Source organism: Augochlora pura, chromosome 8 (assembly GCF_028453695.1).
Source record: "Augochlora pura isolate Apur16 chromosome 8, APUR_v2.2.1, whole genome shotgun sequence".
NCBI classification, from domain to species: domain Eukaryota; kingdom Metazoa; phylum Arthropoda; class Insecta; order Hymenoptera; family Halictidae; genus Augochlora; species Augochlora pura.
In genome coordinates this window covers 955657-979885 of record NC_135779.1, presented here as the reverse complement: position 1 = coordinate 979885, position 24229 = coordinate 955657, and the positions used below count along the sequence as shown (strand labels likewise).

General features: G+C 49.9%; 1 protein-coding gene across 4 annotated transcripts in view; it reads right to left on the bottom strand.

The window, feature by feature from the left end:
* Nucleotides 1-24229, bottom strand: part of Sarm (sterile alpha and armadillo motif) — a 110619-nt gene that overhangs the window by 80541 nt on the left and 5849 nt on the right. For 2 of the 4 annotated variants that reach the window (XM_078188570.1, XM_078188573.1), the window contains exon 1: nucleotides 18465-19109. The exons of 1 other annotated variant lie outside the window; for it this stretch is intronic. In XM_078188570.1, the coding sequence (XP_078044696.1) occupies nucleotides 18465-18551 (87 nt within the window). In that variant the 5' untranslated portion in view covers nucleotides 18552-19109. Of the gene's footprint in view, nucleotides 1-18464; nucleotides 19111-24229 lie in introns of those variants that run through there. One more of the 4 variants, XM_078188569.1, reaches the window with a different exon arrangement.

Genomic DNA, 24229 nt, shown 5'->3' with positions numbered 1-24229 from the left:
GTTATCGCGATTTAACTTTTATGGGGTGCTCTCGGCCACTTGAACCTGAATTTAGAATTTTTAAATTGGGACTCCGCGGCCAATTTTCATTTTACGCTCGCGCGACGAACGAGCGCGCGCGTTTCATCGAGGCCGATGGAATTTGAAGCCCGGTCGTTTTCGCACGCGATGCGACCTCGGTTTTAGATAAAAATATCTAAATTTTGCCTATTCTATACTTGTCTGCGCCGAGCATACTACGCTGCAAACGAGGAAAATCAAAGGGATCTTGACAAGGCAAGACAAAGCTTCCGTTCAAGCTCCGTCAAATTACGTCAACCAATCCTGAAGCGTTCCTTCTCGTTTCATGTCTCGAAGGACCACCCGCGGAACGAGATTCTTCCTCAATGTCTGCAACTAATTACAGGTGCCAATCAGCTGCCAAAAAGTCAGTCGGGAGCAACTCCAAAGCCAAATCGGATAAACCGTCAGCGAATTCTGGTCGAAATAGACTGAGACCGAAGGCAGCAACATTGTCGGACAAATTGCCGTTCGTAACTCGGCGTTATCTCGACGGTGACATCGCGACTGCATGGTCCAGGTACGTTCGCGACACCGGTTCCGTCTCGGCGACTCTCGGCAGTCCCAACACCGAAAAATGCCGATCCTAGGAATCCCCCGCGAGCGCACTTATCGAGATTGCTCCCGATAAGAGGCCGAGTGGCCTCCGGTGATTCAATCAATCCGTTCGATTCGCTGAGAATCGAGTTAACGCCGGTCAGGCCAGCGGCAGCTGCGCCCTTTGTTCTTCAGCGCATTCCTGACGGCCGCGGATCTGCACGCGTGCGATTCCTCTCCGGCGGAATGGGGTCAGAAACGAGGAGGAATCGTCTCGCGTTTGCGTACGATGCAGGACGCGGCGGAGATCCGGAAATACAATTACAATTTCGCGAAACTCCTCCGGTTTGCACGTTTCAATTCAATTTTGTATAAACGCGTTATCTCCGCCGTGACGCGCACGTCGCGGCGAGGAAACTCTCGTCACGTCCTCGCGCGTCAATCAGCCGACCAGGTAATTAGTCGTGTCACCGTGGCCGAGCCGCTGATTCTCGCCGATAACCGCCCGGACTTTCTTGCGTCTGGCCTCAGACCAGCGTGCGCTCAAACGCGTTCAATGCCACGCGTCGGTCACGCGTGGGCGACGCTAATTTTTCACTGGTTTTCAAGTTTTATTCTTATCGAAATATGTTCGAGCAACACGAAGTTTACCGGGACGTTTAGAACGCAGAAGAGTTAAAATACCAGCAGCTGCGATCCGCGGTGCGGTTATCACGGTGACACTTCCACGGCTGATATCGAGCAGCGGCTGGAATCTCTCGCGCCCAGAGAGTCCTTGAGGCGGACTCGGAAAATAATTTCAAAGACCTTCGAGCTAGCACAAAGACCGCTTCGCAGCTTGGGATCGCGACGCAGCAGTGTCTCCAAAGGCGTTGGAAACGTTTGCCTCATTAATCGTCGAGTTTATTCCTCCGCGATCGTGTTTGAACAATAGACGATAATGGATCGGAGCATTTAATGCTTCCAGGCAAAACGCAGCAAGAAGAAAGAGGAAGAGAGAGAGAGGGAGAGAGACGACTACCGGGATGACTGGATCCCGACCTCGGGTCGAAGGAGGCTTGTCAGGCTCTAATGAAAATTGAAATATCGGAGACATCGGCGAATGGAGGTTGCTGGGAATAGCAGCCGCCTGATACAACAATAAAATTATGTATTTGCCGCGTGAACCGGAGGAGCACCGATACGACGTGGCTTCAAAGACCTTTAACTGACTAAATGGCACCTCGTATTAGCCCACTTCGTGTGCCACCTTTAATGTCGTAAACGTCCATTAGGTATTACGCACGTAATACGGTATCCGAGGACGTGGGCAGAGGGAATGCGCGGCGTGCCCCTCTTCTAGGCATCCTCTACGAAACGGCGCTCCAATGACGGCGCGCCGATGGGGACACTTCGACGAAATCCTCGCGGAAAATGCACAATTGTATCGGCGACGATTGTATCAGTCTCTTTCCACGCGATACAATATTGTGGGTGGTTGGAGTAGCTCTTCGGCGGTTCTTTGCTCCTCCCATATCGCGGTATCGGACCGCCCACGAAGCTGTTTCGCCAAGTTCACGATCAAGAGAAAACAGATTCTCTGTTTTATGGAGCTTCGCTGGGTCTTGAAGCTGTGGTTACGTGCCACTCGGTGCATCGAGCGATTGGACGAGACTCCGCCTCCTTTTGGTTTGCGCGCAAATTGCTGTAGATTGCAACAGATTGCCGTAGATTTCAACGCATTCTGCGCGACAGCTGGCGAAGCAATGCGGATCGGAGGAAGGATGATAAAGTGGTCGGAAAGATCGCGGGGACACGTTGGTCCGTTCTTCTTCTCAGCCGGTATATCCGTCCAAGTTCCGTCGTAATCGAGAACCGTCTGAACTTTCGCTCGCTCGTTACTCGCAGGCGAGCAATTATGCAAAACGCCGAGGATGCTCGCAGCCGGCGAAATGTCCCCGCGGGTAAACAAAGCGCATTCCACGACGGTAGCTCGCAACGATCCGCGGCCGATTATCCCCGACTCGCGGCCGCTGCGGATCGAAGTCTTCCCGAGAGCTCGGGACGTTTATTTCAGCGTGTTCGGCGAGTTTGCGCAATCAATCGCGATAATCGTTCTATAATTACCGCGAGCGACGACACGCGGACGAGCTTCTGTAAATCTCGCTTGTACGAGACGCCGCGATTCGATCCTCGTTTGCGGTCGAATCGGCCCGTTCAAATTGAATCGGGAATCGTCCGACGGGGGCTTACGTAATCGCAGCGACGCGACCAAACCGGGCCGAAATAATCGCGAGCGCGCCTTCGGACGCCGTCCGAGAGGCGTCCATCTTCATCGCCGCGTATTAACATTTCTCTTTTTGCGCGGCGCGTGTGATCCGCGCGCGCGGCCTTTGAGCAATTTCGCGAGGGACCGAATTGAAAATTTTGTCGCGTATTCCCGCGTAATTGAGCGGACGGCTCGACGTGGTCTGCTTTCGTGTCCCCGATACGCCGCGCGAGCTGCTCGCCTCGTCTTCGAGCACCATCTCGTCGAATCCGACAAACGGAATTCTAATTTTTACCTCGCTCTTTCGCGAACGTCTCTGGCCGCCTCTCGACAAATTAATCTCAACAATTGCTACCTCTAACAGACAGTTCATAAATGAGCTTATGAATGGACAATAAATTAGCGTCGAACACTGGCTTCGCCGAGTGTGCATTTCTAAGGTGCTCATTAAACATAATTCGAAATTCAATGTAGAATTCCTGACCTATTTCCGTCCTATCCATTTTATGCAATTAAAAAGAATTCCGACTTTATGTATATCAAATTTGGTGACTCGTGGAACAATTACACTTTCAACAGTTTTCTAAATATAAACGACTTTAAAATGGCGTTAAAATTATTATTAATAGCGCCTGAGAGTCACCACTCGGCAGCAAGTGTTAAATGCGCCGTTTCAAGTAGCTTAATCGAAGCTGTTGCGTTGAACGGGCCGCCGGAGTGACGTTTAACGATTAATTAAACACTTTCTCGGAGAATGTATGAATCGTCTCGACGGTTACCAAGAAAAAGGTTGAATCTAGAACACGGGACGATTCGTCGACGGGGTCGCGCGAAAAACCGCAGACGGTCGTCGCCGCGCGGATCGTTTTCCTGGACACTGAGGGGAGGGGAGAATTGTCGTTTCGTCGAGAGCGGCGTCCCGTGTGATGTCCGCGGCCGCTTGTAAAATTGAAAAGGATGAGCAACGACGAATCGGGAATCTCGGGGCGAGCGATGCCTCCGGTTAATTGGCCGCGTCTGCGGCCGGCCGGAATGGGGTCGTCACCGTGACGAGCGCGAAATGAGTTTTTCGTTCCGACGTGTTACAGTTGTCATTCCAGAAAAATCTGTGCTCTCGTCGCACTTGACCGCGATGGAAATTCCAAATAGTGGCGCCGTTTTCGCGACGAAAACCGGCGCCGAAAAATCGCCGAAGATGGCGAATTTAATCGGAGGCGAAGGACGTCGCCGGTGATTTAACTCGATTAGGAAACCTTCGCTACTGACTCCTTTCGATTCGACGTGTTAATAATAAAATGCTCGCGGGATGATCACGGCGCCGACCACGCGAGTTCACGCGTTGATCAGGTGCCATTTCCGTTACGTAACTCTCGTCGGGTTTACACCCGTCCTCAACGTATCGCCGAATTCTTTCGCCGGCTATTTTCGAACCGGATTGCCCGCTAATCGAATTCCTTCTACGTAAACCTCCGCAGCGGTCGGCGAGAATACGCGCGGAATACACCGGCGAGTATATCGAATAGAGAGATAGAGAGAGCGAGAGGAGCAGACGGAGCGGTCGCGTTTCGCAACTGACCCTCCGGCGAAACCGAATCAACGATAATAGCGTTCGCCTTTTTCAACGCGAATGTTCGCCTGTGTTTTTTTAGTTTCGCACGGAAGCACAAAAACGGCAGATCTTGGCGCGTGCAAAATAAATGATGAGGAAACCGAGTGCGCGGAGTAATAAATAAGCTGTTCTAATCCTACGTTCTTTCGTTTATTCGATGCCGACACGTACGCGGCAAGAAGAACGAACGGTAGTCGAATTTAGCGTCGACCGCTGCAAATTCCTGAATTTGCACAGAGATTAGCAAGAACGCGGGCCGTGCGAGACCGGGATCGAGCCGATCCGGATCCGCGCCGCAAGAAACACGGAACAAAGAAAGAGAGGCAAGAAAGAGCGGTGTCCGATCGCGCGAACCGGAGAGTAACGACAGGATCGCAATTAATTGCCGGGGAGAGGAAGGTGATGCACGCTTCCGAATTAGACTTGCAAACGCGTCAGCTTGTCCGCGAGCAGAGTCGGACGTCGATGGAAGCGGTGCGTGCGCGCGGCTGGGTCCGGGCATTAGCAAGTCAGATTTCAGGATCGAGCCTTCGCCGTGATCCGACAACGCGAAAAATCGGCCGATTTGCATCGGCCAAGATGAGCGGCCGACGGACGGGTGCGAGCTCGCGACATCGCCGAGGAAAGTCGTCCGTAGGTTTCATCGCTCCGGTATCATAATTGGTCCGCTTCTTCTCGAGTTTGTAGATAAAATCGTCACCCGGGGACGCTTTATTTTCCTTCTATCGAATCACTTTCCTGAACTAATGGAAGAAAAAGAAACGCTAAAATGTAGCAGGATGATTCGATTTAAAGGAACAGTCGGAGTAATAATCTGCGTGGAGTGCTTTAGATGGGCATGGCGTAATTGCTCTCCATTTTAGAGCAGCTGCAGCGGTCGAGATGGTGATAGGATCGTCTCATGTTTATGATATCTTTGCGAAATTATTGTAAATGCAATTAGTTTCCGTATTAAATAAGTTTATCTTGGGATTTCGAAAATAAATCGATTCAAGCGAAAACGAGGAGATACCGAGACGGAGCCATCGTTATTCCGGCCACTGTACGTCACAGTGTCTTTGCCCGTATCTTCCTTCGAGCACCGTTCCGAGAGAACCAAAGTCAAAGAGAGACGCTGGAAACGTCTCTGCGGCTTTCACTTTGCATAAAGCGTTCTAAACGGGCATAGCTTAGCGGTTCTCGACTTCCACGGAGCCCGCACAATGCTCCACGGGACAAAGACACAAAAGTTTCATCGAGGACGAGGTCTCGCGGCAGAATTACGTGCGAGAAGGTAAATAGGAGGACGGGGCATCGCAGCGAGGGGCGTGGCGTCGTTGCTCCTAATTTCCTCGAAGCCGGTTCATCGGCCCGAGAACGTAACGTCTGTACGTCCGAGTAAAGAATCAGAGAATTCAGAGACAAAACGTGGAAAGCGAAACCGGTCGCGCGACACTCTGTATCGAGGATTCGATTGCGGTCCCGATGGCGCGCATTCTTGCACGTGCGGCTGTTGAAATGCCGTCGCGCCGAGTGGTTTCCGCGCCGCGAGACGCGGCGGGACGCCGTGTTCTCACGCGGAATCTCTCCGCGCCGCGAAACCATCGAACCGCGTCTCCGGATCGACGACTCCGGCCAGGTATAGCCCCCGGAGTTCGCGGCAACAGCTCCACAAATTACGATCCGCGGGTCCGCGGTTCGGCGATCCCCGCGATCTCAATTATACGGTCGTTAGCTGTGTAAGGCTAATGAAACCTGAAAACGAACGTCCCCGTTTGGTGACCGGGGATCGTGGGAACCCGCCGCGAATGGACAATCGTCTCTCGTTCGATCACTTTTACAGACAGTGCCCCGGGTCGCTCCTTATCTACGGCGACTCGTTCCTCCGGGGAGTGCTCGCCCGAGGGATTTTATCGAGGCTCTCTTTCAAGGTAGGCGGATTTCCGACGGCCCGACGCTACTGACTTATTGGCTTCTCCGCGCGGAATTATCGCGATTTTTACGAACGCTCAAGGACTTATATCCTACGCTCGCTCGAAATAGAGGAGGTCGTGCAGGATATACCGGAGGCAACAGTTTTTCTTCTCGACCGGCCGCTCGTGCAACCTACAAAGTGATAAACCAACCGCCAGCCGTGAAATCGAGGATTATCGGAAGGAGGGCCACGATTTTTAGAAAATCGAGGTCACTGTTAAATCTTGCAGAAAATGCTGTAGAAGAATGTTCGACTAAACCTTATACAGAGCAAGTGAAGAGGAAACTCGACGAAATCAACGCCTTGAAACGTTTACAAAAGTTGGACAAATTCGACCGACGATAACTCCGTGAAAAATCATCGTAGAATGATGAATCTTTTTTTAAATTAAAGCTCGAAACCTCTGCTTTAAGATGGGATCATTAAAAACTATGCGATGTTGAAACTCCAATCTGCATCCCTTCTATAATGCACATCCCACAAATCCAGTGCTGGCGCTACATGCCAAAAATTCAAGAGCTACTTCAAAGACCTGTAACTCGGCGAGAAAAAATCGTAGCCAAGTTTTTTTCCCCTCAAATTAAAGCGGAAGGATCGTACTTTTTTCACCTATAAACAGTGTCTCCGAAAAAAATTTTTCAAACCCTGTGCATTTTTTCAAACATGGCAATGTTTAGTATGACAAACATGGCCCCATATTTAAAGAGTTACTTTGGCGAGGATAAATGAAACTTAAAATCCAGAAAGACTGTTTTAAAATAGAGGTTTCATGCTTTAATTTAAAAAAAGAGTCATCATCCTGCGATGATTTTTCGCGGAACTATCGTTAACTAAAGTTGGCGAATTTTCGTCAATTATTTGGAAATGTAATTTTTTCGAGCAGCGTATTATAATAAATTACTGATAAATAGTGTCTTTATAGTTGGAAAGCAATGTACATAGTTGCATTTTGTGCATTAGCGTTAAAAACATAGTCATCGCGCAAGGTCTTCACGCTCACGCCACGCGAAAGGTTCGCGAGAGCTGTTGAAGCACAAAAATGTCTCCGCTGTCCGCGGCAACATTCTTGGACAGATAACGGATAACGGGCCCCGCTGGAAGCAGAGTGCATCCAGCACGTCGACGATGAAGGATTCCTCGCGCTCGAGTCTCCTCGAGATCTCCTCGTCTGCATTCCCCGGGAAGAATTTCCTTCGTCTTCATCGACGGTGGGCGATTCCGGCTATCCGAGGGCCGGATTCAGCCGATATCCAGGCGGGTCGCTGGAGGAAAGGGGTACGTGCTCCACAGACGATTTTATCTTAACGACGGCCCCTTTGAACTCGCCCCGCCACGGATTCCTAAAAGATTTGCCGGCCACGCGTCCACTTCCGGTACGTTTTTGCCTCGTTTCGAGGGAACCGGCTCGGCTCCGCTCGGCTCGTGTTTACGGACCGCTTCGCGGAGCAAGCACCGTTTCGGCGTTCAAATAATCAAGCCAGCTACTGGCACGGCCGCGAAAGCTCTCTCGGCCGTCCTCGCGAACTCCCTTCTTAATTACCGACAAAGCGACGAGAGCCTTTGAACAATTCTGAGACGAAATCCTCGGAATTGCCGGGCAGCTACGAGAGGAAAATCGGAACCGGTTCGAATTAGTCGGAGGCTGAACTCTTTGTCTTTCCAGGATTCGTTTCTATTAAAATAGCTGCCTTCTCAGTCGTAGAAAATGGTGACACCATTTTCAAAACTGAGACCAGTTTGATTTTTTAAAAAACCATCGCTCAGAGATTAGTAACGCTATTCGATATCTCATTTTCCGGTCCAACTACCAGATAAATCAATCAAAGGAGTTTTAGAGTCTAAAGCACCGCAAGTCCATGGGGTCTAAAATGCTAGGAGACAAACGAGTCAGAAGTCGAAAGCTGAGAGCCTAATCCCCCGGTTAACCGGGCAAATTTTCCGCTCATTGGCCAGCAGAAGGGACCGGACCCGCCGTGATCCGGAAGTGGCCGGGCGCGGCCCACGTGCGAAAAGGTTGCCGGCTCCGTGTCGCAATTCGCAATCGGCTGACTGTCTGCGAAGTCCGAGACCGCCCTTTAAATAGACAGTCCCACCTTTTCTCTTCGTGGGACGCGGTCTATTTCAGGACCGCGCGGTGTCTCGAAATAAAATCCGTGACTCATTCCCCTTTTGTTTGGTGTAGGTGGCCGCCAGCAAACACAATTCCGCCGTGTTTGTGCCGTCGCTCGGTTACGCAGTCCTGGTCACGTGTTCCGGTGTCTAACGAACGCCAGACAATGAGGGAACCCCGACGGACGAACACGATCGCCGCGAAAGGAAGACCGTTCGCCCGGTGGACGCGCGTTTCCACCGGAGACCCATATTCCACGCCGGGGCGGAACGTTTAATTGGATTTCTGTGTCGGCTTCGCGGAACCGTGAATTTATCAATCCCACCGGGGGCCGTGCATTTTTCTTTCGGCTTTTGTTCGCAAGCCCTTCGACCGATCGCCGTCTCTGCGGCGCGCGATTCCCATAATTGCAGTGGTCGACATAGAAATTGCATTCTTCCATGGAGATGCTGGATATTAAAAATATTCTATATTCAATAGATCGTACAATAAATGTTCGTCTTCAATTCTGATTCGATTGGGTAAGGTCTGGATTTTCTTAGATATTCCAGCACGCACTCAGACGTCGAAAACTGGATCGATCGCGCGATTTTTAATCGTCGCGGAATAAATTCTCGGCTCGCCCACGCAACGTCGTGCTTCGCCTGATAACAATTATTCAAATTGGTTTTGTGTCCGGTTTACGGGTGCGCGCGTGCAGGTGCCCGTAAACATCGCACGCGCGACAGTGCACCAGATTTTATAGGTTTCTCCCGGTACCGCGCGAAACAATCACATTATTTTACGTTTTTTTCCGCGTTCTACAATTTTGAATCGAAATGAATTTCTGCGACGTTTGTACTGGATATAAATAATTGTTTTCTGGTTGCGTCACTGTTGCATCCACGTATAGTGTTCTATAGATTCGTCGCAAAATGTTATTTAAAATAGGATAAAATACGAATTGAATATAACCACCTCGGCGAGAGTACTTTTTCTTCTGAGAAACGATCTTCATCGAATGCGAAACGTGGACTGCTCGTTTCGATGGGCAATCGGTAACCGGCAATTTTCAATCGGCGCGAATCGGCTCACAGAACCAAGCGGATTTCTACAGGCAACGCGGTTGAAACTCGACGAGTCTCCGCCGAGCGGAAAGAAGGAAAAGCCGCGTCGGAACCGGTTCGAATGATCGAAAAATGATCGACGAACGACACGGCTGGCATTTAATTACAATGCAGATTGTATCGGGAGTATCGGAACACGGGGCTGGGATCGGTCTCGCCCCTAATCTGCATTTATGCGCGGTTATTGCGGCCGCGGTGCCGCAGCCTACTTTCCGACGCGTTCGCATACCTAACAGAGCGGCGGATTTTCGTTGAAAAGCGCCGTAATCGTAATTTATGCGGTTCCGAACGATCAAAGTTTCTCTCTTAACGAGGAATAATGGTCTGGGCTCGAATTAAGGGAGCTTTCGAGCCGTTGCTCGCTGACACGCGTTATGCTCTTTCGTTCGCCTAACGTCGGCTCCGTCAAAAATATCTTAGTTCGGAGAATATTCTCTCAAGACAGAACACGGTGTTCAAAGTATAAAACAATAGCAAGCAAGCTCGATAGAAATCGAGAGCTTTTCATTTTATTTTATTCGATCTCGTTAAGATTCCCCCGAGCAATTTCGAATTATATAATACGAGACAATGTCATTTGCCAAGCCCTAATTTACGGACACACAGATGAAAGCGACGTTCCATAAAGAACTCCATTCTCCCTATACATAACGCATGCAATGCATATAAATGCATCGGGTCGCCTCGGAAGATAACTAATGCGAGCGAGTCGCGCGACGAAGCGAAAGACTCGCGAATCCGGCCAACAATAAGTGCTGCGCGGAATATCGTAACACGAGATTCCATTTCCCGTGGCACGACGCGAGATAAACGTTTCGCTCGCAAGTGGCGCGACGAGGAACAAACGCGCGCGCGTCCCGCGCCGGTCGTGCACCCGATAAACCACGGTCTCCTTACTAGAATATTGTTGCGGTATCAGCAACCGGTTGTTTGAGAACAAGACGCCGGTGCCGTGGCCGCCGCTCGATATTAAGCCGTTTCAGCGGCTTATCTCTGAAACCGGCCGGTAAGCTGAGCCGACGCAGGGGATCGGGATTAGCGATTTATCGCTCGCGAACCTAAATAATAAAGCGCTCGGCCGAGCGGCACCGACGTCGATCTGCTCCGCGGAGACATTCGATTTCTTTCGCCCGTTTCTTCCGGACACCGACACGAATCTGTGATTCGCCGCGCTGCGCGAGCTTGGGCCAACGTTTCCGTCTGCAGGAACGCGTCGTTTCGATAAGGAATCGTTTTACGATCGATCGCTTTCGCGCGAACGAACCTCCGACCGACCCCTGTCGTCGCTCGAGCGACGCGGCACAGGTGTCCGCTAGTTCGTTAAACGTCCCTCGTTAAATCAGCGTGGGCCCATCAACGGCAGATTAAATTTCCTCGACGAAAGGAGAGAGAGAGGAGAGAGACGGTCTTTTTACGGTGGCCGTTAAAAATCGGCGCGGCCCGCGTTTTATCGCGCGATAAAATCGCGGAACGAGGCGCCAATCCCGTAGCGTCGTTTTCGGGCGCGCGTAAAAATGAACCGAGCATCGTTCGGCTCGCTGTTAATCGTCGCGCTATCGCCGGGACAATTTTTCGCCGTGGCCCCGTAAAAAGGCGGGGAAAAGTTGTGGAAACCCGTATTCGAACGACAGGTTCCGAGGGCAAGAGAAAGGCGGACCGGTATTATTGAAGGTTCCTGGCGGAGCCGATCGTTGAATGAAATTTAAGTGGGTCGCGCATGAATGAAATCGTGCCCCGTTCTCCTCGCCCTCTCTCTCTCTCTCTCTCTCTCTCTCTTTATTTCTCTATCTCTCTCGCCGTCGCTGCTACGATCGCAACAGCCGCGTAGGCGACCGGACGCGATTTAAACGATCGCGCAGATCTTTCGTCGCGATCTCTCGGATTTCCCGTCGCGTCGCGACCAGACGCGACGCGTCTCTTCTTTTTTGTTCAAACAAGGAAAATCATCGAGATCGTCGAAGCAGATTGAAGACCGTCTTATTAGCCAGCTATCTTGACGCTGATTGGATTTATTATGTCACCGAGACTGTTAGCGGCTACGGGAAATTCGAGGCGATTATCCGGCTGATTGCGGCTCGGATAAATCGAAGTACCGGAATATGTGTAGCTATTGTTTCAGCGACACTGAATTATTGATCGAACGTTACCGGAGCGAAGATTCTCCCGCTGGGAAATTTATTCAAATAATTTACGCTCCGCCCTCCGTCGTGGACAGATCGCAGGGACAGAAACGATATCTTTTATCTTATTTGTCACGATGCGGCGTTCTAGATCCCCTACGGGCCTGTATTCAAGATAGGAGCAATTAAGCCGCGCCTCTTTACAGCACTGTACCTATAGACGAAAAGATAAATGGTCTCCTATCGCTAATCGTTTCCTTCTCTGACATCGAAATGAACGATTTACTCTTTGAACACTTAATGATTCAAGACCTAAATTTGAGACAACCATAGGAAAACTTTCCGCAACCTGGCTGTTCAAGAACGAAGAATTCATGTCGAATGTCTTGAATCATCTTAATTAACAAGATGGACCTACCGTCCAGCTATCCAAACAGGTAACAGCAGCTTGGATGCGGTCGCGCGAAAAATGCGTGTAAACAGGCGAGTGGCAACACATGTCCCGCGGTTTCTGCGCCGTAGCGCGATACGATCGGACCGCGGTATGCCAGGTATTTCCTGATTGTGAAACCAGCCCGTGGAAGATCCGCGAACGCGATCCCCTCCCCTGGATCCGCTAAAAGAACGGAGCTATTTAGCCGCCGATAAATCAGGCCGCGCCGACGATCGGATAGATCGCGATGATGTAACAGCAGCCTCGCCGGAGGATGCTAGCTGGTACATAGCCAGTCGGTAGCCGGTGTTACGCGTCCCCTTGTTGTTGCGTCGCGCCGGCAAATTAAGTCGTACGTACGTACGGACCACGAATGGTATGCGACTATGCGTCGATCGCGATAGAATGGCTCGAGGCCTCGACTTTCGTAACCGAGCCGCGGCAATCCGCGATTTCAATATTTTTCGCGTCACCGTCCGCGATTTTCCCGCCGATCGACGATAATCTATCCAAGGATCCCGGGAATTCCTGGATCGCTGTTACGATCGTTTTTCGATCTCGAGGCTGATCGTGGATCGAGCCTCGCGTCGCCGTGGTGTTCGCCGTCGAAAGTGATTTTTGCGAGCGTTCCGACGCAGCGGTTTCGCAAGCGATCTTTATCGCGCGCGCGGACGATTATCGAGCGATCCGTCGCGTCGATCGTGTAGCCCGGGGAACATCTGTTCAATCGCTTTCCAATTAATTTCCTTGACGAACGCCGCGCGCGATTTGCATTGCTAATGCGGCTAATGGTTCTCCAGACGTTGCGCCGCGCCGCGCCGCGCCGGGCCGTTTCACCGCTGAAAATGTTTTATTGCGACACGGAGTCCGGGAACGTTATAGATGCGCGGGGCTTTCGGTTCGTGGAAACGGGCACCGTAGAATGGCCGCGGTCGCCGCGCAATCGGTCCTTCGATCGCCGTAATGTGGAAACTTCTCCTCCACGCCGATTGGAAAAATCGAAATCCATTTGTCCGAGTTACGAATAAATATCTCCGCGCAACCATTTCCCGTAAATCTGTCCGCGGGATCGCTTTCGCGGCGAGCGTGTCGCAAATTCGATATGGAAATTGATGAACGTACGTCGATGCGAGCAGCGGCTGAAGCGTAAATCATCGACGTGCCGCGGATGTTTATGCTAATTTTCGCGAAACGAGAATTCGGACGGTATATAAATGCCATCCGGCGATTTTCTATGGAAAGTTTCTACGCGAAACGCCTTATTTATCTGATGCGAGAGAGCTTTGTCCGTCGAATGATTAAATATATATTTCGAATTGAGACGAGACGTCAGACCCGAACGACAGACGCGGCGACGTCGATAAAGCTTTCAAAGGAACTGTTTATGATGGCCGCGCGTCCGTTCTTATCACCAGGACAGACATTATTATGGCTGAGTGTGTTCATGCGATGGCGAGGCGGCGGCGCGCCTTTGTCGGCTTTTTCTGCGCTTCTACTCGAACCGAGTTGCACAATACCGGCGCGGTTGGAATCGTCGTTCCTTCGGTTCCGCCGGGTGCTAATGAAATCTAATTCAATGGTTCAAGAGACCGACTTCTGGCCTAAACATTAACTCGAGAACCTCCTTCTCTCTCTCTCTCTCTCTCTCTTTCTCGAGTGTCCACCGTGCGATTACGAGGAACGACCGAGGGATAATTAATTGTGCGATAAGTATCGACGGAATCAATAAACATTCCAGATCGATGGCTCAAACTGTCGGGCTCTTTGCTCGAGATAAAAATGAGAAAGTGTTCGAAACACCGAATTCTTCGATGCACAGTCATCGCTGCGTCGCGATCAAACAGCAGACTTTTTTCTCCGTAGAAAATTTGTTATCCTCCCTTTCTTTCACTTTTAATCAAACGTCCGACGATGAACTCTCAATAAGAAAAAAGTCGATCGAAGAACAAAATGGAGCCGATGCATTCGTGACGCACGATTACGATACCTCGTTCCGCGGAGCAGCCGTATAAAACGGCTACGATTCCTGCGCTTTGTTCCGCAACGGGGGTGGCAAGGTATCCGACACAAGCCGGAATCTAATTGCGATCGCGCATTGATATTCGTTTCGGCATTAGAGCTGAGGCGGCCGGCCGAGTCTCGCATACCGCGGTGATCAAGCCTCGTATCGGTGTACAATGAACCGCCCGGTGGCGCACTTTGTACCGATCGTATCGAAATTTATTGCGAGCAGTATCGCCGCCGCGGCATTAATCGTAAGCGGCTTAGGCGTTTCATTGATGCCAGCGGCCGATTGAAAGAAAGCCGATTACCGGGGCCCGCAACCTACGACCTCCTCTATGGACTACGCGCGATCTAGCCCGCTCGCTAAATTCCCGATCGCAACCTTGTTAACGGCGACTGGAACGGGAGAGGATTACGCGGGATCGATCGATCCTTGAATCTCTACGGGCCACGGCAAATCGCCGGAAAAGTAGATCGACGCGGTTGTAACGCGAACCATAGATCTACAACGATCGCCTGTGCTTCGGCTGTCCGAGTTTTCCGATTCGGGAGCTGCGAGCCAAGTGGGCGCGGCCTCGATGCTCTCGTGCTCGGTCCGCTTAGGTCGAATTTACCTCGCAAGGCTTAGGGTGTTTATAGACGAAACGATTCGAGGAACGAGTTTGCCTGAAATGAACGTGGATGAATAATGGAATTGCATTCGTGGGCGTGGCATAACTGCTTCTGCTGTTAACGGAGCTCTGGACTGAATAGGATATTTAGTAGTGTTGGGTCGATTGTAGACAGCATGATTACAGGGGTGAATTTACGTAAAGGAAAAATAATTTGTCGGCGTGGTTTCGTTGCTCCTGATTTTTATAAATAGCTTATTCAATCTTCGCTGAACGGATTTACATGAAATAAAGGCGACAGAACCTGAATTGTTCCCTAGGGCGACAGTGTACAGTCTCGCCACCGAGTAGGCGTGGCTTTGTTGCCCTTGACTTTGATGAGGCTAATCTAAAGACCAACCTCTCCACAGACGCGACAACTGCTGCCAAAGTGGAACAGGAGAACTCATTCTCATCGCCGCTGAGTGCACGATTCTGCAAACTCTGCCGGAACAATGGCGGGAAAATCTGACTGGCAGTTTCCCTGACGAGTTCAGAAGGCCGACGGTCGGCTGTCGATGATCCTATCGCAGCTGGATGAAAAAGCCGATGGAATGTGGGTGCATCGTGCAATTACGCTGGCGGCGTCGCCAGGTGTCAGGGGAGAGGGGGGAGGGGGGCCGCCGGCCGACTATTATTAGCGTTTAATGGTCGGATATTATGCGATAACCCTGTCGAGGAGGCGTCCGTGCCCAGCCTCGATCCTCATAAATAATTCAACGTGGCGTCGCGCTCGCGCCAGCGAATCTTTTATAGTTTAAGGTGAAAAAGAAGACGTGCGCCGCTGCGCCGTGGAAAAATAAAAACAGTCCGAGCCGCGTCGTCAGTCGGCCAAGGCTGTCGGACGCGTGGGCGGATGCACGCGAACCCGATCGTCGTCGTTTGTACACTCCACATGCGTCGGCAACGACGTGATTTCGCGAGCGATTAGATCGACGGGACTGCACCGTCGTCGACGTCGACGGTCGGCGAGAGATCGTTCCCGGCCGATTCGTCCCGGTGCTGAAGCACCTCGTATGCATCGCGCATCACCGTCGCCGACTATAACCGACCGTTGCTCAACAATGCACCGTGGCAAATCCGCGGCGCCGTGAATGCCTGCGAACGGTGGCCGCTTTTGTCCCGTGGAAATCGTCTTCGTTGTCTCTGAAAACAAGCTTTGTCCGTCTTTGTTTTATTTTTTCTTTTGCGAATGCTACCAGCGGAAGACGACGCATTCGTCGTATTTTCTAAAGCCTTGGTTTCAATTCTCGGTTGCTTCGTTTTCCAAGAACCAAATAATCGTGCCAGTCATTTCGTACAAGAGTTTCATGGATCGTAATTTGTAGTCCGTAATTTCGGATAGATTTTTGTGTTTGAAATTCGAGTTCGGTAAGCGAATGATAAATTTTCCGCCGCGGCGCATCGGTAGGTCAGGGTCGGCTGGGAGCGTGGGCGAGGTGCGTCGTCGTCGCAACGATGGAAAACTCGCGCGAAGTCGATCATTTTAATGATACGCGAAGCCGTTGGCTAATTCGATTTACATAATGCCGTCGGATTTTTCATCGAGACGCAATTACGTCGATGATCGAGAGAAGCACGCGTCGCGCCGAGCGACGATGCGTCTGATCATTGGCGGACGTTCTCTACTTGCCGGCCACCATGGACGATCGAGATCTATCGGATCCATGCCCCGTGAAATCCTCCATAACACTCTCCGTTATAGAATCAAAATCGGATAGATAAGACCCCCCAAAAATGGCCAGGTTTTAAACGAATTGGGAGCCTTGTTAATGGGACTTTGCTAGCTGACCGCACATACTATGGGATCATGCAGAACCAATGAATAGCAAGCTTAGAAAGAGGAAATGTTTCTGTGGCAGCTAATTTATTTGTAATCGAGCCATGAGAAAAGATGGCGGGCAGGATGTGACTCATGAATCTTATAGAACTTTTGTTAGAAGCTCCTCGAGTGGCTCTAACAAAGGCCGCTCGTGATCTAACCGCTATCGATGGCGTACCATGTGCTTAACCCAGATCGACGTAATGTATGCTAAGTGCTTCCGAGAAAAAACATAAGTGACCTTGAAGTGTACCAGACCGCCTACGCACGTTGATATTCTAACGGTTGAAAAACTCGAATGCGTTGGAGCCGTCCGGATCTCGAAGAGGGAATGCCAGTAGGTAGCGTCTCGAGGACAGCGCAAGGTCACTGGATTTCGCACCCTATCGTACACCTCGAGGACCTCGAGATATAATTTCAATCTAATTAGTCGATTTCCAAAAGAAGCCATATTTTCTAGAACACGTTCTCCTCGCGATAAGAAGATTTGCAAGAAAATAAGGATAGATCGACGACGAAACGTTGCTCGGATGATTCCAAGCGAATTCCTTGTCCGCCAGGCGTTGACATCACCGGTGGCAACCGTAAGCGTAATTCTATATCGAGTTGGGACGTTATCTGCACGATCTCTGTGCATTGTCAGGCCGGCTACAAACGAATCGGCTGAGATTACGGTCTGGTAACGTCGGCGAGATGAAAATGCCTGACGGGAAATTGGAGATGGCGATCGATGGTTCTAGATCTTTCCGTAATTCGCGAGTGAATCCACAAAATTACAATTTTCCAGATTTTCCACCAAACTTCGTCTGGTGTAGGTGGTATACACGGTAAGTCACCAATTAAAGGTATCAAAGATTTTCAATTTAAAGGTTTAAATATCTAGGATTAATTATACTTTCTAGAAGTATTTCGTATGCTACCTGATTAATTAAAAACCTTTAAATATCCAAAATTCGAAAGTCTAAGGAGAATATTGCTATAGAAAGTCTGCAGGAGGTTGGTGGCCAGATGTTTAAGGTTTCGAGTGGCCACAGATTTTGTTGTGCTCGCCTAGATGAAGCATTTCGACCTCTGTCGATTCAAACGACACCGACTATTCTCGCGCGAAGGTGAAAGGAAACTGGATTTAAGCTCTTGCAAGAACGGAACCGGTTTCAATTCGCGCTCGATCGTCGAACCCTCGTTGTTCTGTCGAGCTTGCTGAGGAATCGCAAGGAATTCAATTATAAACAGAATCGCATCAAATAATAATAATAAATTTGAATACATTTACTAAAGGAGTTTCTTTACCTAAAAATTGACGGGAAGTATAACGAGATTTTCCATTGGTATGAAGACCCAAGATGGCGGCAGTCTCAACTTCCTATACCATTTAAAGTCTATGCCTGTAGAAACAATTGTTCCATATATGTAGAAATGTTTTCACAGCAACAAAGACGTTGAAACCATTCGAAAAACGACAGTTATGTATTGCCACTCTCGATTAAAACACCTTGACTCAGTATGTACAGGCAATTACAATGATTCCTGCTACATCGATCATAAGCTACCTAGCCATAACCGGCTCGAACTATTTTCCCATTGTGTTCGGCAATTATCGGCATCAATCACTGCCACGCGTCAAAAAAGCCGCGGCGGACGTAATATACGGCGCAGAGGTAATTACTCTGACTCTTACGAAAGACTAATTCGCGTCATACATTGTGTCGCCTGTACCGAGCCTTAGAAAATCAATTGTCCCCGGTGAAAATTCTCTGGATGGCATGCAGAGATAAACGAACGATTCACATTTAATTTTACAATTAACATACCAATCGATTCCTGTAATTTAGATTCGCGTCGTGTCCGTGGCTTTGACGAAGCTGTTTGGTCCCTCGTTGCGGCAGCGTGGACTGCATTTTGCCACTTAACCTCACTTCCCTGGTTCCTCTCCTGGGCTCAACTCATCACAGGACGCTCGGCAAACCGAGACTCTGCTCGCGAAAATCTGACCCCGGCTCTACCGAATCAAACACTGTGTCTAAACTCGTCGATGCAATTGTTTTAAGAGATGTCAACGAAACAACTTCCGCGTCGGTCGCGGGACAACCGAACTCGCGCGATCAGGTGGCGTTTCAAAATGACGTCCCGCCAGAAGCGATGCTGCGCACGCGCGTTACGGATTATGACCGATCGAGTGTCTTTCACTGCGAAGAAGTTACATCACTACTGAAAGGTCACTGGTCGGATCGAGACGTTCACTGCAATTCACCCACGTGCGTTCCTCATCGGAGAAACGGATGTTTTGAACGCGCGAGCTGGAAATCCGTGCCAACATGAATGAACCGACGAATCTTGGGCGCCGCGGAGACGTGGCTAAACAGCTGTTCGACACAGTTCCGACGACGAACCGTGTCGCGTTCCAAATTGCGTTCGAAGCCTATCGACGCGAATTTTAACGAACGAGAAAACGATAATTACCGCGGACAGCTCTCGGAAACGTATCACGATAACTGGCGACACGCTCGAACTGCGAGTCGCGAGACGAAAGTGCCGCGCCTGCGCAGTTCTGTTGGACCGTTTCGAACCTGTTCAAACGCGGCTCCTGCGGGAAAATCGCGTACCAACGAAATTCCGCACGACGTTTACCCGATAGATCGGAGATAAATAGCGTTTCCCAATCAAGCTGGAACAATTATATTCGCGGACTGTGTCGGTATCGAGATTCAAGCCACCTCCGAATGCCGTGGGACGCTCGTGCGATGACCTTGCGACGCGTTTTCAATGGACAGATCGAAAGAGCCGCGTTCCAATGATCAACATGAGCAACCAGGGCGCCATCTGGACGCGCCATTTTGAATTAGTGGTGCTCAAGATGTTGCGAAACGTGGAACGTGCTGCGTCTTGGACAAATCTGCTGAATTTTCCGGGTCGGTGACGTGAAAGGTAGGAACAAATACGCTTCAATTGTACTTTCTTGCATGCTGATTCAGAATATATAATTGGGAACAGTTGCCAACCGAAGTCTGTCCTAAAAATTCCGATTCAAAATTTGAACGCACCGACTGTAGACCAATTTCAGAATCCATAATGGCGACCCCATGGACAAATCCGTATAATTCGTATAACAGCCCTGTTGTCAGCTTTCCCATTATAGTATTTCGCGTTGATTCATGTTGGACGAAATCTATATGGACGCGGATGGTTGTTAGCTAGCTCTTTAGAAATTCATATCCGCCAGAGACGCCGCGAGGCTTTACGATCGCAACCGGCACGTGAATGGCTTCATTTTCGTCGAATAGTGATAGACGTCGTATTCTGTTACATCGTGTACGCCCACGCTAGCATGTAAACACAGAACACGCCGTGTGTTTGGACCCAGCATTAGCATACACCAAGGAGTGTACAGGAAATGCCGGGGTTCTGTTTTCTCGTGTTTGTCTTCACGGTGCGCGGGGGCAAATCGCTCGCGGCGGTCATGTTGCTTCCTATTGGCGGGAACCGCTTGTGCAACAAAATGACGGTTCACCCTCCGCAGGACTTCCAGAGTTAATTACTTACTATTAATCGAAATGTAGTTAATATTGCAAAGAAAGAGAGACAGAATTTTTAATCGTAATCTAAAATTTGTTTATAATTTGAAATATATAAATTTAAATAACAACATAGTTGCGCATTAAGAACCATGAATTTGCGGCAACGCGGTCTCCGACTCACGCAGCATTACGCAACAGAGTTAAATCGATTCGCGCAAACTTCGATCGAAGTTGCAACAGTGTGTATTATGTTAATAGACATGTTACCGGCTTCGAATAATCGCGTTGCAAAACGGTTCGAGGAATCTACATTCATAATTTAAGAATGTTACGCGCGTTTCTAGGAAAACGCGTTGGCAACGAGACGATCGATCATGCTTTTTAGCGGACGATTAACGAGCCTGTTTATGCGTAATGATACGGCGATCCCCGTGGATCCCGTTGCGTCCTCGGGTGAAATTATTCTCGCATTAGGCGAGACGATTTGCGAGACGGCCGAGTCTCGACGTGTGTGGTCTCTAAACACTGTAATAAGCCGTGGCTGCGAGGTGCACCGAGTTTATCACCGGGGGCACTTATCCACTCAGCGACCCACCGAATGCATCTCTCCGCGATGCATTCTTCTGCAAGCTCGTTCCGATAGGGCTTTCATTCGACACCAAATGCCGAGCAAAGTCACTCGCATTTCGACCAAAAATCGAACTGTGCGCAGGAATCTTTTTCATTGTTAAATCGAGATTAAAAGTGAGATTCGCGTGGCATAATTTTCGAAAAATTAATCCTTCGAGTCATGATATTTTTACGTCAACTCCGTTGGTTTCAAAATAATCCTGGACCCTAAGATCTATACTTTACGGTCTCGAACGGGTCTTGGAGAGCCTAACAGCCGGTCTGTTATCTTCATTAAACTATAAAACCACTGGCAGGAGATAAATCCAACATCGGTAGTCCGGCACGAATAAAAATCGAGAAACAACCCGATAAAGCAGCAATTGGTTGCGCAAAGAGTGATTTCCACTGTAGAACGTTAGATAGAAATCGATTGTCCGTGGTGACTGTGTCTGGAAGCAATACCGATCGAGCCGATCGAGGGCTCTATTCGTCACGTTCCCATGCCGTGTAGAGGCCGCGTGCCCCTATTTTCCTAACAAATTAGATCTCTCCGTTTGATTTGTGGACGCTGCCGGCAGCATGTCCGCCGACCCGTGATTTCTATCGCTTGTCTTGTTACGCCGCCGTCTCCTTCCTGCACCTATTCCCGACGTAATCGATTCAATCATCCGCCGTGATTTGTTGTTGCGCGCGGCTCGGATCGAACGCGATCTTCAATGTCATTCCGTTCGACGCCCTCTCGAACCGGTTTCCAATTTTCGCGGTCGCGATTCTGCTTTTCGTTTTCGATGAATCACTCCACCCTGTTGGAATTCCCGGCGGATCTTCGGGAATGCGAGCTTATCCGTCTTAGCGGTTGACTTTGGCTGGTACAGTTGTTGCGACTGCGCCGAACAAAGTAAGGGGATACTTGGATTATTCCATTACCTGTACGTGTATTACTCGCGCATGCTTCACGGAACATTTCAAGGATCGCTTCTCATAGTTTCAGTACAAAGTATGTAATCCGAAGAAGGCGTGGCCTCGTTGCTCTTGACTTTGAGGGAGCCGTAACAGTTGTCCTATAGGTCAATCCGTGCCCACACTTGCTCTTTCAAGATATGGACTATCAAAGAGAAAAATAGGCAGCGATAGAAGGTTATCTACCTTGATCTGCTCGTGTAAAATCCTCCGGGTGGGCGTGGCCTGGTTTCTGTAGACCGTGAGGGAACTCCGACTGCGTTATATAGGTCGATCTATGTGTATATATGCCCATAGTTGTTTTCTCAGGACATATATTATCGGAGAGAAAGATAAATAGCGATGGAAAGCTGTCCATTTCGATTTGCTGGTGTAAAATGCACAAAGTGGGCGTAACTTCGTTGCTCTTGACTTCATTGCAGCAAAACAACGTTGTAACGTTACGGGGCATGATAATACCAAAGAGGGCTATCAATCTTGAATCGTCGGCACAAAGTGTCCCGAATAGGCGTGGCTGATTGCTCCGTGGAGTCGAAACCCTAACCAGTAGTACTATATCGGCTCGTTCTTGTTCCAAAGCGCCGTTCCAAGGCCCGCGACATCGAACATAGACACGTTTAGCGATAGGTGGCTATCAATCTTGATTTGTTGCTGTAAAATGTCCTCGGTGGGTGTGGCTCCCGTGCTCCGAATTTGTCCAGCGCCACAGGGCCCTCTCTCTGTTTATGCCCGAGCCCGGCGAACCTAAAGAGCAGCCCGACTCGTAAAGCTAGGGTTTACGAGCGCCTACCGTAAACATTAAGATAGCGATTGTTACGAAGTTTCTTTGGCCAGGCGAGGGGCCATCGGCACCGGGCAGTAAGGAAGTTGTTCGACTTAAAATTCTCCGGTGCGTTTGACGCGAGGCATCCGCGAGGCATTCGCTCGGCGCGCATTCCGCGCCGGCTAACGTGCATCGACCTCGGAAAAAAATGAACGGGCCCCGTTTTAATACGTTTCATCGGGCCACCGGCTCGATGGCTCTCTCGAATTCCTCTCGATCCCGACGAATCCATTAGCGGGAAACGATCGAACGCGAGCGGTGTGCACGCATCGCCGCGATATATAAACGATAATCGTATGCGCACTTTCGCCGCGCACGGTGAAAAACAATGCGGCTCGGTGAACGCCTTGACCTAAACCGCCTCCTCTACCGCTGATGTTGCCGGCCTGCCGAGAAAATGTCGATCGAGCCGCGCGTTCCAGAGAACTGTCTTCTCGGGTTTTTTTACACGCTTTCATTGTCGATGATTGCCTAGCTCGGCTCGCTCTTCTGGAAAAGGCTTTCAAATTGGAATTCATTAATCGGCGCTATATGATTTCCCGACGGCGCCTCGAAATTTGTTTGGAATTCAAGTGGATCTATCGCAGAGAGCTTTTAATTTGGGCTTTCGAATAATTGAACGAGTACGTATAAAATAATCGATAGAGCACGATCTCTCATCTTTGATTCCAGTCCTCGAAGATTGAAATCAATCCCTAGACAATATTTCATAATCATCGATTATCGCAAGCGATCTCTTCCCGCTGATAAAGCAGCATTAGCGATCGTGTAATATAAATGTAAATAAACCCGGCTAGGAAAAGAATCGCCTTTCATCTACTTACCACTACTTGCCACTCGGCGATTCCTCGTTAATTAGCGAACAACGTGGCCGTGCTTCTGTCTAACGACGTCCGTTTCAATATTAATCAATTCTGCGACGACCGTCAACCGAAGAAAAACTCGTCGCGCGATCGTTAAGCCTCGCGATTGAACTGTTTCAAGCGGGGACGAGAGCTCGCGTGCGCGTGCAGAACGTTTCCACGAAGATACAAGATAAATTATCCCGCGACAACGCGCGCGCCGCGTCGCCGTTAATTAACATCTGGGCTCGTTCGAGAAAGCCGAGCGCGTTTCGGGGATGCTGCCTCTCGCTGCAACATTGTTGCCGAAGATCGCGATCGACAGAGAGGATTATCGCGGAGCCGTGCCGAGTCGCGACTCGGTCTCGTTAATCACGATTCCAGGTGTCTGGATCGCGATCGTGCACCGAGATCTGCGACACCGACACTCTAAGCTACCTCGCGACGCGAGTCTGCGTCTACAACCGTTGCTCGCCCAAACTCGCGCCGTAAATCACGCGATTATCTCGCTCACGATCGCCGAGCCACGGCAGCACGCTCGGCTTACCGATCTCGATCCAACTTGTCCCGCTGTATCCATCAAGCGCACCTTAAATTGCCAGCCTTCTGCAGAGACATCCGAATCATCGACGCTAATTGTCTCAATTTCGATCAGTCAACTGCGATTCCTCGCAGTGCCCATATCTTTGTCTGGGATTCATTTTCGGACTGTAGGCGAGTTTTCAAAAACTTTCCCGTGGAGCAATTTGAACTTCAGGTACCTTAAATTGAAGCTAAAAGTGTCTAGTTTACGACCTCGGAAGGTACATTCCCGTAAAACGGCC